Here is a 17,704-nt window from a genome sequence, read left to right as displayed (position 1 = left end):
TGCTCTCTGTTGGTGTGGACCAGTGCAGTTTGCGAGCAGAGTCGAAGCCCTGTTCTTGCTACCTAAGGAGCAGGATCCACTTGTATCTGTATTGTGTGCACTCCTGTGTCAGGGGAATTAAGAAACTGATGTCTAATTCAGATTTGTTTTTCCTATAAACTAGGTTCACATAGACACAAAAAGTGCAACTCAGATGTTTGAGCTGACCAGGAAGCGGCTGACTCACAGCGAAGCCTACCCTCACTTCATGTCCATCCTGCACCATTGCCTCCAAATGCCTTGTGAGTGCAGGGACTGTGGGCATTGTGGAGAGTGAGGGCAGCATCCACAGCACTAACTAGATTGGGTGCATACCAGGGACCCTAAGCCTCAGCTTTGTGGCTTCCCAGTGTTTGTTTCCTCACAGATCAGGGGCAGTTATGAAATCCTCAAAATGAAATGACCTATAATTTACTTTGATTTCAAAATAAATGCATGCCTCACAACAATGTAGAAAGGGAGTGTGGGGACTGCCTCTCGATCAAACCTGGGCTCCAAGGTGCCCACAGCTGAAAACTGCTCACCCTCATTTACAAACAGCTTGAAGATGGTCTCTCTCCCTCTTTTCCGTTTAGACAAGAGAAGTGGTAACACAGTTCAGTACTGGCTGCTGCTAGACAGAATCATACAGCAAATAGTTATCCAGAACGACAAAGGACAGGACCCCGACTCCACACCTTTGGAAAACTTTAACATTAAGAACGTTGTCAGAATGTAAGTCTCTTCTCATCTTGGTGTCTGTGAGATCATGATGGCAATGCGAGATACTCACATTGTCCTTCATCAGAATGATGATGAGACAGATGGAATGTCCTGGGGTCCAAATGAGTTACAAATAAGCACATGAAATATGGCTAAATTACACCTGGGTTTCACTGAGGATTCTGTGCACTATTTGTGAGCCCAAGGAGAACACGCTTGGCAATGGACATGTTTTGTTCTTTGTAACGAGTATCCCTTTAACTATTCTACAGGTTGGTTAATGAAAATGAAGTTAAGCAGTGGAAAGAACAGGCAGAGAAAATGAGAAAAGGTAAACGGCAAGGCCCTGGCAGGTGTGGCTCTCATAGGTGGCCTGGGCTTTGGGGAGCTGGCATCGCGGCTTCAGTTCACTTCCCTTTCACACCTTAGGGCATTTTGTGTCGACTTTTTCAAATCCAACCATTTAGTTTTCTTGCTGTTTCCCAGGTACTTCATCCTTTTATTATCCCCGTAAGTATTTTAGAAAAGATTGTAGCATTTGCTGTTTCAGATTCATTAGTTGAAAACAAAGTGTGGGAGGTTTTGTTGTTGTCATTTTTATAAGGGCCCCTGCAGTAGCTCAGCAGGTAAAGGTACTTGCCACCAAGCCTGGCAGCTTGAGTTTGATCTCTGGGACCCCCATCGTAGAAAGAAAGCACACACACACACACACAAGTATAATTAATTTTTAAAAATAATTCATTAGTTCAAGATTCTTTAAAAGCTACTGAGCATGCAAGCCCCCACCCAACAGCTGCACTTCACTTGGGTCTGAATAAATACAACAAGAAGCCTGGGATTTCTTCAGACTCAGCACAAAAGCTCAGGCAACTTGGTATTGGCAGTTCTCTTCTGTTCGTGGTTCTAAGGTGGCCAGTCCTAGAAAGAGACATCATGTGGAAAATCAGTAGCCATGGTGGAAATACGTGATGCACCTTAGCAGGCCAGCCACTCATTGTATTGGAATATGCCTTCGCTGCTATCCCTCCGTCTCTGATGGGAGAGACGCTGTGTTCCTCCTGGTGCCAGCCACTTGCAGAAGCATGCAGCTTCCCTCCTCCTTCAGAATCTTAGCAAATTAAAATCACCCTCCCCCACTCCTCACCGTACTGGATGATGGATTCTTCTTCTTCCCATCAGAGTCACCAGCATCGGTGTTCCTTCCGAACCAGGTATCAACCGCATTTCCTCAGAGCCACCAGGGCAGTCAAGGGTCGCTTTGCCCTCTGTGCGTATTTACCCACATTGCTCTCAGACGATCTTTATATATATCCCAGAATCCACTATGGATGGAAAGAAGAGAAGTACTGACTAAGACTAAGATAAAAAAGAGAGATTAAGCTAAAGAGAGCACAATCCGCCTTCTAGTCAGCTTCAGCTGCCAACCTGACACAGCCCAGCATTATCTGAGGCAGACTCAGTTTGGGGGTTGACTCCATCAGATTGGCCTATGGGCATGTCTTTGAGGCAGTTTCTTGATGAAAATTGATATGGGCGGGCCCAGCCCACTGTGGGTGGTGCCATCCCTAGGCAGGTAGGCCTGAGCTGTATAAGAAAGGCAGCTGACTGTGAGCCTGAGAGAGCCAGCAAGCCGTGCTTTGTGGTTTGCACTCCAAGCTCACTCATTGATTGTGACCTGGAATATAAGATAGAATGCACCCTTTCTCCCATAGGATGCTTTGGGACATGTTCTTTACCCCAGCTACCAAAAGCAGATGGGAGCAGTCAGTGAGTAGATGGTGAAGAGTGCACTCTAGAGTGTGTAGGTTTACGGTCAAGGGCACTCGGGACATGAGCTTTTGACTTGTCCAGCCATATCATTTAGGGGACACCTGAGCATCTCTGGTGTTTTGAACTGTTCTGGCTTCTCAGTGGGAGTCTGAACTCCAGCCCCCTACCTGTGAGCAGTGAAATCTCCTCTCCTCCCTTAGGTGATCCCCTCTTCCACAGCATGGGCAATGAACCTTACTCACGGGTTGCTGTGAAGATTAAATTGAAAAGAAACAATGTTAGCATAGTGTCAGGCACATAGCAGATGATAGAAGCCATTACAGGTTGGGTGGTAGGGTGCCATGGGAGAAAGTATTCAAGGCCGATGGGAAGAGTGGGGTGATGAATGAAGCCACCATACAACAGAAGAGAAGAGAAATTATAGGTAAAATGAGTTCTCTTCTGGAAGCTTCAGCTGGCAAAGTTAGATCGAATCTTAGACAATTTCAAAGGAGGAGATAGGAAGTTGGTTGGACCTAAAAGTGGAAGAATATTTGAGGGAGAAGTCTGTAGAGCACAGGACTCTGGGAAGATGTCAATACTTAGTGAATGGATAGTAAATGATGTCACTTTGGGAGACAGTTTGCAGGCTGGCAATTCCCAGACTTGCCCTCGCCTCAGGATCATCAGCAAGCCCGTTCTAACCTAAGCCCTGCCCCCACCTACTGTATAGACTGCTTGCAGAGGGCTTTGGACAGTAATCTTGAGCTGTTATGACCACTCACTGAATCTTAGGCATAGCCAGAGTTGTCAAAACCTAGTGACAAAAGAGGGGAAGGAACGTTCCTAATCTCTTCATTCCCAGTGATGAATGAAATGGAGATAGAAGAGGGGAAGTGGAGCACATAGGCTACTCCAGATGTGGGCTGGAAGTCAGGTGTCAGGGGAGTGGTGATTGTGATTGAAGCTTTGTCTTCTTTTATTTGGAAGCTGACAAAATGCAAGGATTTAATGGCTCACACCTTCCTGCAAGTTCCAATTTGGGGAGCCACAGAAGAGAGAGGGTCTGAAAGAGACAGTAAGGGTTTGAATGTGTTATCGAGTTCAGAAGTAGAGACCAGCTGTGCACAGCACAGTCTCAGTGGGCTGTATCCCCAGTGCGTGTGTTGATAGAAAAAGAGGCACTGAGGGCAAGTATTTGAAATAAAAAATCTGCAGCCTAGACTTCATTATTTCTCTTGTGCGAAGCCCATCACTCCTGCCAACAGGCTTGTATTCACTGGCAAGATGAACATCATAGCACTGAATTAAATGCCTCTGTTCCATGACACCACACTGGGGAAGTCAGCAATAACAGCCCTGTGGCCCCCGTGCCTAAACAACACTGCCACCCTTAAGATACTGAATACAGAGACAGTAACATTGGCTTCGACTAGTTTTGATAATTGATTGCCAGAGGCATCAAGTGCTTCTGATAGCCTTCCAACAGCGCAGGGAGACATCACTCAGCTTCAGAGTGCACACCAGGCCTCCCCCAGCTGTCTGCAAGTAGCTAGTGGGACACAAGCTGGCAAAGTTCATTCACCAGTGCTGGCTTCTCCCTGACCCATTTCTAATTTGTGAGAAGGGGTTTTCTCTTAATAGCCAGTTCCCCTAGTGTAGCTGTGAGACCACCTCTGTGTCAGGACTCAGACTTAAGATACCATTCTCTGTGAGAAGTTGCTCACACTCTTTTTACCTCCATTTTTAGAACCTCTTCTTTAGTCTTTACCAAAATGTCCATTACTAAATTCATTGTACGAGGTCTTTTCCCAGCATGAGCACTGTTTTGGTCTTGAGCTGCCCCTTCCTGGGGAAGAACATTGATGCCTAGGGCAGACTGACCCACAATCTCTCCATCATCCTCAACCCATTTTTTTTATCTTTTAAAGAAAATGCTCCCTCTCTGAGGACCATTTCCATGTCCTGTTTTCTTGTGTAGAGCACAATGAGCTGCAGCAGAAGCTGGAGAAGAAAGAGAGGGAATGTGACGTGAAGACCCAAGAGAAGGAAGAAATGATGCAGACTTTGAATAAGATGAAAGAGAAGCTTGAGAAGGAGACGACCGAGCACAAGCAAGTCAAGCAGCAGGTGGCAGATCTCACGGCGCAGCTCCATGAGCTCAATAGGGTGAGCGAGGGCTGAGACCTGGCCTCCTGTCTACCCCTTTTCTCCTGGGAGTCTCTGTTGCCCTGAAGTAGAATGTAGGAGAGAGCTCTGTAATGTTTCGCAGTTGATCTCAGTAGTGGACTCGAACCACCAACATCCTGTGGCTTAGGCAGCAGAGGTGGTTTGGGGTTGACTTTTGACCATGAGTCCTGTCCTAAGAACAAAGGAAACCACATTAGCTTGTTAGAAAAGGGCTGCCATGAAGAGAGAGAGAGAGAGGGAGAGAGAGGGGGGGGGGAGAGAGAGAGAGAGAGAGGAGAGAGGAGAGAGAGAGGCTCCACAAATATGCACTATGTGTCAAAAGGCGTGAGGGCCCAGGAAAGTCCATGTGGCATATCCACCCTTGAATCCCACATTCTGAGAAATACGGGTGCTCTGTTGCATGTTTCTTAGTGAGATTAGATTCTTAAAGTCATTCGAAATATTTTCTTCTCTCATTGATTCTTCTTGATCTTCTCTTTCCAGAGAGCTGTCTGTGCTTCAGTCCCCGGAGGATCCTCACCTGGAGCCCCAGGGGGACCCTTCCCTTCCCCTGGCCTAGGATCTCTTCTCCCTCCCCCACCACCCCCACTTCTTCCTGGTGGGGCACTTCCTCCCCCACCACCTCCCCTCCCTCCTGGGGGTCCTCCGCCTCCCCCAGGGCCGCCTCCCTTAGGGGGAATCCTGCCACCTCCTGGTGCTCCTATAAGCCTGACACTCAAGAAGAAAAACATTCCCCAGCCCACCAACGCACTGAAGTCCTTCAACTGGTCGAAGCTGCCCGAGGTAAAGCCATTTGTCTGCATTTCCCATTAATGGGTCAATGGATGGCACCTGCAACTAGTCTCCTCACGGGGTGGGGGTGGGGGGGTGTCAGTAATGTCTCTAAAATAGTTACACAAGGTTTCAAACCTGTTCACTGAAGCATCCTGTAGGATTAAAAATTTGGAGTAGTAGTAGTACTTTAAAAAAAAACAACTGTTTTTCTGTATGACTGCCAATCATAGACCTTGTGAACTTGATGTTTCTAGAACAAATTGGAAGGAACAGTATGGACCGAAATCGATGATACCAAAGTCTTCAAAATTCTAGATCTTGAAGACCTAGAAAGAACTTTCTCTGCCTACCAAAGACAGCAGGTAACATGCCTTCCAGATGCCCCAAAGTTCTGTGTCCTTATGCATGATCCTTGGGCCGTCTGCCGGAACCATGACACACGGGCACGTCAGTGCTCATGCTGTTTGGTGTCCCCTAGTGTGTTCCTACAAAGCAGCATGACTACATGTCCCTGTGTGTGTCCAGTGGCCCATCAGTGCGTGTGAACCTAGGGAAATAGTGTGTTTGTTTCTGAAACCATTCTGGGCTGAGTTAAATATCAAATGGCTAGTCTCAGATGGACCAGATGGACTCTTTAGCAGTATGGGGTTTTGTAAAAACTATAATTTGGCAGCTAAATAGAATCTCCAGAGGCAATTTAACCAAACATCATAAACATTATAGATTCGCTAGTAGGGCTTCACAAGCTGAACAAGTGTGGAAATGTCAACGATACCGGTAGAGCCAGAAAAGCTACTACTAACACTTCCATAATGGCAGCAAGAACGTGCCACCGGTGTGGTGCCCCCTGCCTACACTTGCTGATGAGGCCTCGTGAGTAGCTTCCTTGTATGAGCCTTGGTCACATCTGTATAGACTCGCTTGTTGCTCTAGAGGGCTTCTTCCAAAGGCCTAAAGTATAGTCTAAAAGTTAGAACATGGTAGCTAGCTAGATGTAGAAAGTTCAGGGGAACAAAGAAAAGGTGCGGTAAAATCAGAGTTCCAGACCAGGGAAAACTTAGCCTGGGAGTATGAAGAAAGAGATTCTTAAGCCAGACTAGAGGACCTGTGAACAGTGCACACTGCATTCAGATGGGCAAACACAAGGGCTTGGCATCTGCACAGGGGTTTCCTGAGGGCTCCCCTGGCAGCCTGACTCCTGCATGAATCATGAGCAGGGTGGAGCATCCTTAAACAAGCCTAAGACTTCCTGATTGGCTCTTTTGGCTCAGACCCTCAGAAAGACTGTCTCAAAGAAGTGCTAGGCACCAAGGAGATTGACAGAGGCTAGAGAGAAAGAAGGCTGGGATTCTTCTGAAGATGGTTCCTGGTGTATCTTCCTGGGAGGTGGGGTGTTATTCACTAGAGGACTCTGCTGGAAGAGAGGGCGAGCGTCTGAGCAGGGAAATAAAGTCAGTTGCCTGCCATGGTGTTAATGGAGCCTAGAGCCGAAGCCCTCAGCCAGCTCCTTCATAAGTAAGAAGCCACCATGCTGAGTGCTGTATGCACAAGGTTAAGAAGAGGTGACGAAAAGGGAGGTGAGGGGTTGTTCAGAGGAGAACAGTTCAAAGAGCAAATGAAGGCATGTTGAGAGCCCTTGTCCTGTAGCCACTTTGCCCATAGTTGTCCCTGATTGGCTGTCGTGTGCCTCTTCTCACTCTCTGATGTCCTTGGACGGAGACCCCTGCATCTTGGCATAAAATTTTAGGAAATATTCAAATAATTCAAGTAACCCTCCGATCTGAGCACTAGTCCCATTTCTTTTGCACTTCAGGCTGTCTGAGGTGAAGGTTTGGAGACTCAGAAAAGTGGATGAGGTGGAGGGAAAGCAGCAAGTATTCCACACAGTGCAACTCAAGTCTGAGCACGTCGGTTGCATTTGTGAGGGAGGCAGGTGCTTGAAAGATCCGAGTTCACAAGCCTTGTCATTAACTGGCTCTCAGCAGAACGTACAGAAGGATGCTGCCAAAATGCTCGGGGACAAATATGTGGACAGTTTTCAAGAGTTCTGGGAGACACAATTGCAGAAAGCTCTGCAGCCAAGTAACTGTCTCCTAGCAACCACTACTGTTTAAGTAGTCAGTAGTCATCCCTGACAGGATGGACCAGAAGGTTTCAGTTTTTCTTAACATGGCTAGACTGGTGAAGAGGATAGGACATCACCATTTCCAGCAACACACTGCTCTACTTGAGAATTTTAAATGTTCCCTCCTGCTATAAAAGTAGAAGATAAACCATCGCTTTATTTTTCAAATGAAGGTAACTTGATCTGTTTCTTTGCATTTACATTGTTGAGAGTCAGAAAATGAAAAGCTACAGGTATTTTCATTGTAATATGTAGATCAGAGTAAATAGGTTCGAATGCCTGTCACTGGACCATTCCCTCATCCCAGAACACAACATTAAAGACCTGTGCATGCTCAATCCAGGCATGGCAACACGTTGTGCAATTACCACCACATTTAAACTGCTCTTACTTTTAGTACCAAATGAATACCGAGAACCCATCTTTTTCTGTGGCATCTCTTTCCTTTTTATAAAGCTGTGGAACTGGTCAAATTCTGGACTTCAGCTACTTGTTTGTATAGGTGAATCTTTCAGTCAGGCTTAGGAACACACAAACATCAAACTTAAGACCCTCAGCCTAATTTTAAGATAACTCAGCAGTATCAAATCAGCATAACTTAAATAAGGAATAACACTTTGGGAATGTATACTTGCATGTATATATAAACACACATCTAAATAAATATATAAATTTGGCTATATTTATATACATACATACAAAATGTGTCAATTTGATTTGAAAATTATTATTATTAAAAATTAGTGTTTAGTTTGTCTCCTTTATGTATGAACTGTGTCAATGGATTCAAATGCATCAATGCATTCAACCTTTTCATAGGCCACAATGTAATTATAGTATAAAGCAGAGATGGAGAAAGCTGTAACTGTCATAGGGACCAAGATGGCGGCCACTGTTGAAACCTGACTATGTTTCTGGCACTGGGTATGATATAAACAGTTCTTAATCACATCAACTCTAAAATTCAGTGCTCAAGGAGCTTCTGTCCTTCTCTTCTTATTCAGTTCTCACCCCAGCTCTAGGAGAGACGTAACACTCTCACATTACAGAAACTGAAAACAGGACTTAGTATGTAGTCGGTATCCCAACAGGTGACACTCAGGTGCAGAGTTCTTGGTTTCCCTTTGTTCTCTAATCTGTAGTTTATTCATCACCACTGCCAGACTGGGAAGAGTGGGTTTTTTTTTTTTTTTTAGTGCATGCATTAAAAGTGTAGAGAGCCGATTATGTAAGCTTATGCCGCCCATGAAATGGAGTTTAATAGCATGCAGCTATTCCCCTGTGCACATTCCGCAAGTTCATTTGAAAGTCAATTCCTTGCATCTCAAGACCTTTTCCTTATTGGAACTACATTAAACAAGATCTCCAGGTCAGCCACAAGAGACTAGGTTTTAATACCTAACATTAGATGCTGTGTAATAGTTTTATTAAGATACAGTTCAATGTCCTCACATCTGTAAAGGGGAATTTTCATCCTGACATGCTATCAATTCATGTCTGTCCAGTTGGATAGAGGGAAAATGAGCTAAAGATACTGTATTTGCCTAAAGGGAGTATTGCTCTCTAGCCCCCACTGGCAGCTCACAGTGTCTCCCTCCTCCTTGCCCTTGCCTGAGGACAGCTCTTCTTTTAGGAGCTTACGTTCACCACGTAGTGTAGCATTTCAAAGCCTCCATCCTTTGATTTAGGGAACAAAAGAAAGCTACAGGCCCAGGCTCTGTTCTCCGTTCTCCAGCTCTACTGCTAGAGTATCGTACTTGTGTACTGTAAGTCTTTCAGGGTCTCATTTGGAATAATCAGGTGATCTACAGATTCCTTATGAATGATCAAAGAACTTTTCCTTTCTATTTTTATTTTTTAAAGTTAAGTTAATCTGCATCTAATTTTCACATTGAAAAAAATGTAATTTTTTTCTTCAACAATGTCAGTTTTCTCATTTTGCCTTGGCGTTGCAGTACTGGAGATAGAATCTAGGGCTTCATACATACATACATACATACTAAGCAAGTGCTCTACCACTGAGCTATAGCTCCAGCTTCCAGCCATCACAATTCTTAGAACTTAAAGACAAGAAAGTCTGTGACTAGTGTTGTTGGTTTTTTTTATTAAAAAAAAAAAAACAAAAAAAAAACTGTAGTGCTGGAGAGATGGTTCAACAGGAAAAGTAACTTACTACCAAGCCCAATGACCTGAGTTCAAACCCGAGACCCATATGGTAGAAGGGGAGAGCAGACTTGCTCAGTTACCTTCTTACTCTATGCATATGTTATGGCATGGTTGTACCCACACACACACATATGTGTACAGATACACAAAAACAAAGAAACAAACATAATTTTTAAGTGTAGTTTGAGGGTCTATACCTGTTCTATGGTAAGAATTATCAAGTACAAGATTGTATGTAAATATTAGCATATTTTTCAACTTGAAAGGATTAAGACCCATTCATGTGAGGGTCATTATCTGTGCAGGGTGAGCCATCATTTCTTTGTGAAGCCGTTTATAGTAGTTTATAGGCACTGGTCTCTGAAAATGCAAATAGAAACTTCCTACTTATGTTTCAAGATCATTTATATTACCCTTTAATTTCTGAGGGAGCAAGGTTTCAAACAGAATCTTGCCATACTTGGAGTGAACCTGGGAATGTCATTATTTCCAGTGGGCTGCGCCTAGTGAAACCCATCCTGTTTGTGATTTTAGTTGGTAATATGCAATTGCTGGGTCTTCAAAGAAGTGTTGTCTTCAGGCCAACAGTTACCAAGCCCTCAAATGGTGTTCCTCAGCCTCTCTGGAAAGATGAGCTGCATCGCTTAGCTATTAGCTGCCATGCTTATTGCTGCTCACGGGTACAAATGGAAATCCAGACCAGCTACCCTACCACTCCGCCAGAAGAACAGATGGGGAAGTGACTTGTCAGTTCTAAAGCTAACATAATTGTGTCTTGTGTTTGCTTCTAGATTTGGGGCTCGTAGAGATGTGTCAGGTACTGCATAGGAAATTTAACTTCACTATCACTTTTACCATTACCATCACAATAGTAACAGATGCATAGACTCAGCAAATGACTCCATAGATTGTTGGACCAGAGGTCAGATGTCATTTCCCAACAGTGTGAATGAATTTAACGTAGAACACGAGTTACCAGAAGCTTCATAAAATTTTCTTTTTTGCAGAATAGACAATAAGAGCAGTATCTAATCAAAAGTAGTACTTCTCCCTTTGGTTAAGTTGACTTTATAGTGTTCATTTTAACATAGCCTTCTGCCCCTAAAACTGCTTTTACTGGAAGAATCCTAAAGAGCTTCAGAGTAGAAAATCTGAGTCATAACAAGGGCAAAAGAGAACTGGGATATCAGGCAGAAGAAAGGTTCTTGCGGTTATCAGCTTACTTCTTAAATGCCTTTCCAGAGAAGTAGTCCTCCTAGTGGGGGCAGACCAAGGGGAGCATGCCTTCTGCTTCCCACTAGAAGAATTAAGCGAAACAGTTCATCTGTAGAAAATCAACCTTGGCAGTGCTGCCGAGACCAGGGAGACCTTAAGGAATCTGCTGAGCAAATGCTAGTGTACACACAGTTGGCCCAAAAGCTGCAACGTGTTTTGCACACCGAAACTTTGCTCATCCCTGCCCCGTAAAAGCATGGAAGAAAAGCTGCTGCTTTCTTGTACCATGCCATTAGCACTTCCTTCCCATTGTCACTTTCTAAAGCTCCTTCAAGAAGAAGCTGATGGGCTTGTGTGCTTGACCAGCCCAGAGACCGCTGAGTCACGCCTACCAATAGCTGCACCAGCGGCTTCTCGATGGCATGTGCTGGGCTTTTCCCCATGCCTCCCACAGCACCTGCTGCCATGGTTTGAACCCTCTAAGGTACTCGAGTTAGTCTTACTTAAGTTGTTCCACTTGCTTTTCTCAACTCTCCCTTATGATGCAAGAAGACAGGTCATTTCCACCAAAAGGAAAACACATGTTTTATAGCAGTAGCAACTGTTCTATCATGCTGATTAATTTAATTGACAATCTTCTGCTTCAAGTAAAACTTCAACGTGGTGACTGGGACCTTGGTGGTTGTTTTAAAGAGGACTTGTTGTATTCCTGACTTGTCCTTCTAAGCCTTTTTCTTTTCTGAATTTGATTTGCTACACTTGAAATAGTATATAGCAAATGCCATCTGCTGTGTTTCTTTACACAATGCCTTGTACTGGGATCTTCCCCCGTATCTTCAGCCCGACTGGCTCACTTGTGTTTGTGACTGCAAGGCAGGAAATGCCTCCTTGCTCTCTTAGCCTGCACCACCAATTCCTTGACTGCCCTGACTTTCCCTGTTTGCTGCTGTCGTTTCTGAACTGCATGTATCTGATTTGCTTTTCTATGCCTCTGCCATGGCTGTAGGAGTTCTTTGTGAACAGTAACTCCAAGCAGGTAAGTAAGCTACTGTGTAACCCTTACTTAACATAACTTCTTGGCTCACTGTAAGCTTGAAATCCCCTGGTTATCTTGTTAGATAGTGTAATTCAATACCTGGGTAATACATCTTTGGGATTCGACTCATACTGGACTCTCTAGAAGTATGCCTGAAATCTGAGCACAAGAGACCTTTGCTGTTTACCCCCATGATGCTCCATTATTTGTCCAAATTGCCTTTGCTTCCTAAACTGTTACACAGTTCAAAATCTTTCTGTTTTCTTTATATTTTTAAATGTCATAATGCATTTTTTAAAAGTCTCTAACTACTAATGAAATAAGTTGGCTACTTACCAACTTATTCTATGTTTTCACCTTGAACTTTGCATTAATATGATACATTCACATTTATTTTGCATTGTTTTATACCTGTTTCACTTAGTTATGTCTGGCCATCATGAATGAATATGCAAATAAAATATGCAAGTAGTGTTTGATTGTTAATTCAGATAACTGAACAAAAAGCCCCCCTCTTCATTGTCCTTCTGTCAGGCTTGGGAATTGCGAGGTGTGTTTGGCCTTTGGAGACTCCTCTTATGCGTGAAGGTGTTTGAGGGTTTTATTGCTCAGCTTTCTTGGCTGCTAAGGATTGCAAATGGTTCTGGGGTGAATGGGCCCTGCAAATGACCAGACCAGAAATAACAAGACTCTGCTGAGCTTTATTCATGGTGACAGTTCTCTTGTCTGCTGTCCATAGAGATTTGAGGAACAAAGGGACAGCATCCCTCACTGATAATTTATGCACGGTTAACAACTTCAACTTGGAAGCATTTTGTTCTTCCAAATAACGCTCTTTCAAATGCGGGTGGTCAGCTTTTCTTATTTTCTTTGTTGGGTAGAGAGTAGCCTTTGTTTTGGTTGCACCACCTTCCCAGCGTTGCCTCATCATCTCAGCTCAACCCATATGTGTATGTGAGCATTGTGTGTGCGGGAAACGGGGAAGAAAAGTATGCATCTCAAGTCTGCGTGTCCCCGTTTGACTCTGATGGATTTCTCTCGTGTTCTTTCCAGAAAGAAACAGATGCCATTGATGACACACTGAGTTCCAAACTTAAAGTCAAAGAACTGTCAGTGATTGATGGTCGGAGAGCTCAGAATTGCAACATCCTTCTGTCGAGGTACTGTTGGTGCTGAATAAACATTACTGGTAGGACCAGCTTTTCTCCTCGCTCAGAACCTCGCTTTGTGGTTTCTCCTTATTCACTTTGTACTGAAGTACTGGTCATTGAAGCCGCGCTGTTAAAGGGGGAGTGACACTTCTTGGTGTTACTTTTCCTGGTGAGGTCTCTCGGGCTGGATGCCAACCTTCGTGTTTCCTTTCCAGAAGCCTAAGAAGTGAACTGACATGAATATTTCCTAATCGTGGAGACAGTTTAGTCCTCAAGTCGCACTCACAGAGTCAGGAGCTGTGTGATGCTTTCCTGTTTTGCTCTGTAAAATCACCTTTTTATATTTTAACATTACTTGAGTTTGTTATCTTTTTGAGTGATTTGTTTTATAAAGATATGTAAATCTCAAATCTCAGTGAGATATTAACTTAGCCAATTCAGGCTTGTTCAGAAATCTTTCTTATAACTTATAAATTTTAAGACTTTAAAACTTGAAATGAAAACAGGAAATTGGGGACCTTAATTATGATTGCAACTTCCGGCAATGTTTTTAGGTCATTCCGTATTGCGAGTAGCTTTTTGGTATGTAGTTAGGCAAAGATAACTAATGCTGTTGAGGTGCGGGAAGGTGTAAAGGATGCTCATGTTGGGAGCTAAAAGGACGAGCTGCAGACTAAGAAAAATGTTATATGTGCATTGAGGCTGGTGTAAGGTGACTCTCTTGGAGGGCATGAAGATGAAGAGTAGTCCTGTTACTTAACGGGCCATACACTGAGGCTTTGAACACCGAGAGCCACGGCTTGGAACAGCATAGAAGCCTGATTGTTGGCCGGGTATCTATTACTTTAAGGAGCAAATGTTTCCTTTAGTGGAAGAGAAATTGAGCCTTCATGAGATCCCTGAATTTTAATGCAACTTGTAAGGTAACTTGAGCCACCCCGTTAGCATTTCATCTCTGCTCTGGCTGGAAGCTATAGAAATGGCTGGGCTTTGTGTTTATCCTCACTTGGGCTCCGTGAACCATGCCTAACTTAGATGAAGTATCTGCTTTAAGACAGCTCCACTGCAAGGGCTGCTTACTTTCTTCCATAGTGCATATAATTTATTTTGTTACCATTGTTACCCAAATACCGATCCTGATTGGAAAATTAAGTGAAGAGTTGGGAAAAGGTTTTTGTTGTTGTTGTTTTGTTGTTAAGATTTATTTTATGTGTTTCAGTGTTTTGCCTGTATGCAGGCCTAGTGCTCATGGAGGTCAGAAAAGGGTGTCAGATCCTCTTGAACTGGGATTGAGTGGTTGTGAGCCACCATGTGGGTGCTGAGAAGCAAACATGGGTTCTCTGGAAGAGCAGGCAGTGCTCTTAACTGCTGAGCCATCTCTCCAGCCCCAAGTTGTTGTTTTGTTTTGATCTGAATATCTCTGCCTATACCTTGTGTGTTGCTGTCTGGAGCACTTTCAACACAGCTTGACAAAGAGAGACATTATTCTGAATCTCAATAGTGTTGAAGGCTCTGTCCATCTACTGTCTTGCCGACAGGGATTTGTTTCTCAACAATCATTATACCAATGTCTATGGCAGTGAAGGGCTCTGGCTTATTCCGTGTGCTGTATTTTCAAATATATGCCCACTTTAGATATCCTTTATGGCTTCCTTATGAGCTACGAAAGTTAGGTAAAGGAGCCTGCTACCCCCTGGCTTAGAGCCCAAAGCAGGTGACTCCTGTGTTGTGCCTGCTAAGTAGGTTTTCCCAAGGTCACTTGAAGCTCTTAGGAGCAGAAGGAAGAGACATCTTTAAATAGAGTGATGTGGGAAGGTCATATGTCTATCTGTTGCTTTCATTGGTTAATTAATAAACTGCTTGGCCTGATAGGTCAGAACATAGGTGGGTGGAGTAGACCCTCCCATACCAGGGGAAAAAGAAACTCAGAGGCAGGTCTGTATTGCAAAATGACCTCTTCCTGAGTACAGCTGTTATTGTTTCCCAGTTCCTCTCTTGACATGGCAACCAGGGTGTCATAAACCACAGAGTTACTTTATTAACTAGGAGGGTCTGCCTTAAACCCGCTGAAAAAGAGCCGAGGCTGACCTAGCCTTCCATCCCTAGCATGTTGTAAGTATCTCTGAATGGTCCAATTCTCTGAGCAAACTTTTTAAATCCTCGAGCAGAACAAGCCAAGTTAAATACGATTTTAAGGTGGCTGCTTTATTCTCTGCCTTGAAGAACAGTGGAAGTTGATGTCTCAAAAAGTTGTCACCCTGCCACACACCAAGAGCACTGCCCAGCTCTTAGAGCAACGGCAGGGCTAGAATCTGCAGGGTCCTTGAATTACAGAGATTAAAGGCTCATTCTGAGGGTGACAGATGACACCAAGGACTTCGAGGGCTGTAGAGCCACACTGGAGGGCATGCACTCCCCGCCCCTTACTCCCGAGGTAGGGTTTCTCTGTCTGATCCGGCAGGCCACGTGCACGGTGTTCTGTTAACAGGTGAATTTTCTAAGTCCCGTTCATTAAAGTCGCGAGTCTCTTTGTGGGGCACATGAAGAGAAAGTTTCGTCCAGACAGCCTCTGGAAATTGAGAAGCATAAATATATACAATTTCAAAGACAAGCCCCTCCATCGGAGTAGCTAGTGAAAGTCAAGCCACGCGCTCTGACTCTTGTTCTCACTCTGGGTTTCAACCCCTTTGTTTTTAAATGCAAAGCAGAAAGGCTCAAAATAATTTCTTCAACCTGGTGTGAAAAGACACAGAGCTCATTTAGTTTTCTCCTGTGAGCAGGATTGGGGCCCTCGTTGGGGTCTCCAAGCCTACGAATGAGCATTCAGTCCCGGGGACCCACACGGCGAGGGAGAGGTAGCTCCCACAGCGGTCCTCCGACCTCCACGCATGCGCTGTGGCACGTATGCACGCACGAGCCCAGGGATGAAGCAATGAAGTCATAAGAAGCAAGGCCCTTCTGGTGGTTTCCAGCTGGCTGGTTTTTAGTGGTGCCAATTTTAGTCTCGAGTTACTGCCCTTTCGTTTGCCTTGTGTGGCCACACTATGGTACCAGAGCTTAAACTGACTCAAGAGCCTGTAATGTCATAAACCCAGGGCTACCCAGAGCCTTGACAGCGAAGAGCTGCTGCTGCTGCTGCTGCTGCTGCTGCTGCTGCTGCTGCTGCTGCTGCTGCTGCTGCTGCTGCTGCTGCTGCTGCTGCTGCTGCTGCTGCTGTGTCTCCTCGGTATTCTTCACGCAGACCAGCTTAGCTAAGTTGTTCCACTTTGCTGGTGTGGATTTTCTATCGTGTTATTCTGGTGAGCAAGCTCGTGAGGCAGTGACTATCCCAGGATGGCTGAAACAGCTGAAGGATTGTGCCAGGGCCAGCCTGCCTGTATTCAGCACGGGGTGAAGATGGCACCACAGCCCAGATTTTGGGTGGGGGGTTAGGTGGACTGTATTTGTCAAATGGTCAGTTTGGTAGTTTTGCTTAGATGATATATTTTGATTTGAGAGCATGAGATGGAAGACAATGCTGTTTGAACAGTAGCACCCCAAATTTGTTCTCTCTTTACTGCTCATTGGTGCGTGCAGCAAGTGTAGCTGGCGTGGCAGGGCGGGAGTTTTAATTAGGACAGGGTCTTTATCCTTCTGCCTGAGAGTCCTCATCCATTCACTCAGCTTGCAGGTCGTTTGTGAGGTAGGTGGAGTGTGTGCCTTGTGTCATAAGAGTTTTGCTGGTGATATCCCAGCCCTCCCAAAAGTTATAATCACCTTGGAGATAGGGATACATATTCCGGTTCTTTTTCAGTTCCCTTGGGCCTCATTCTTTCATGTATAGGGATGAAACTTGGGTGGAATAATGTGGATACGAATTGGGAAGTGACAGTGACCACACAGAGTACTGCTTAAATGATGTACTCATGGCATGTGCGTGTTAGGGTTACAAAAAGTATCACTTTTTAGAATTTCTCCAGGAGAGAGATCTGCCTTGAGTACTCTTGAGCCCCTGCTGTGCCCAGGAACTCCACCGAGAGCCTTCCGTGGGTTGTTTCTCTGGATACCCCACATTCCCTTACCTGTGTTAGGTTGGAGGAGAAAGACATGTGACAGTTATGTGTACAGATAGAGCAGACAATTCCAGATTCTGTTGTTCCAACCGGGAGAAGCATTTTGCCCCAGTTATGACTCTTTTTATATTGAATAAAAACATTCTTTATGTTTAAATTTCACCATGGTTGTGTTTTAAAGTGAGTTGTTTCTTATCCTGACTTAAAATACAAATTCCTAATTAAATTATTATAAATCATTTGAATTTATGGGCAGATAAAAACAAAAACAGAAAGCAGTTTTGCGTTTCAACATCAGTCCTTTGGTGTAAGGTGCTAACTAGGAGAGGTCATTTGTGTTGTAAGGCAGCTGTGTGATGTTGACACATCACTTGCATTTTTATATGTAATATGGAGCTGATATGGTATGCCTGTGGCACACCTGTAGTGTATGGTACGTCTGTGGCACACCTGTAGTGTATGATACGTCTGTGGCACACCTGTAGTGTATGGTACGTCTGTGGCA

The 17,704-nt window shown here is 44.4% G+C and overlaps 1 protein-coding gene across 3 annotated transcripts in view; it reads left to right on the top strand.

The window, feature by feature from the left end:
* The window catches only part of Daam1 (dishevelled associated activator of morphogenesis 1), a 158,284-nt gene that overhangs the window by 115,883 nt on the left and 24,697 nt on the right, over nt 1-17,704 (top strand). For 2 of the 3 annotated variants that reach the window (XM_013346226.2, XM_005343178.3), the window contains exons 10-17: nt 164-281; nt 615-753; nt 1,014-1,072; nt 4,472-4,659; nt 5,164-5,463; nt 5,709-5,816; nt 11,967-11,996; nt 13,050-13,156. In XM_013346226.2, coding sequence (XP_013201680.1) covers nt 164-281; nt 615-753; nt 1,014-1,072; nt 4,472-4,659; nt 5,164-5,463; nt 5,709-5,816; nt 11,967-11,996; nt 13,050-13,156 — 1,049 coding nt within the window. The remainder of the gene's footprint in view (nt 1-163; nt 282-614; nt 754-1,013; nt 1,073-4,471; nt 4,660-5,163; nt 5,464-5,708; nt 5,817-11,966; nt 11,997-13,049; nt 13,157-17,704) is intronic. The other variant, XM_005343179.3, reaches the window with a different exon arrangement.

The sequence above is a fragment of the Microtus ochrogaster genome, chromosome 1 (genome assembly GCF_000317375.1).
Source record: "Microtus ochrogaster isolate Prairie Vole_2 chromosome 1, MicOch1.0, whole genome shotgun sequence".
NCBI classification, from domain to species: Eukaryota; Metazoa; Chordata; class Mammalia; order Rodentia; family Cricetidae; genus Microtus; species Microtus ochrogaster.
This window is presented reverse-complemented; position numbering and strand designations above follow the sequence as displayed.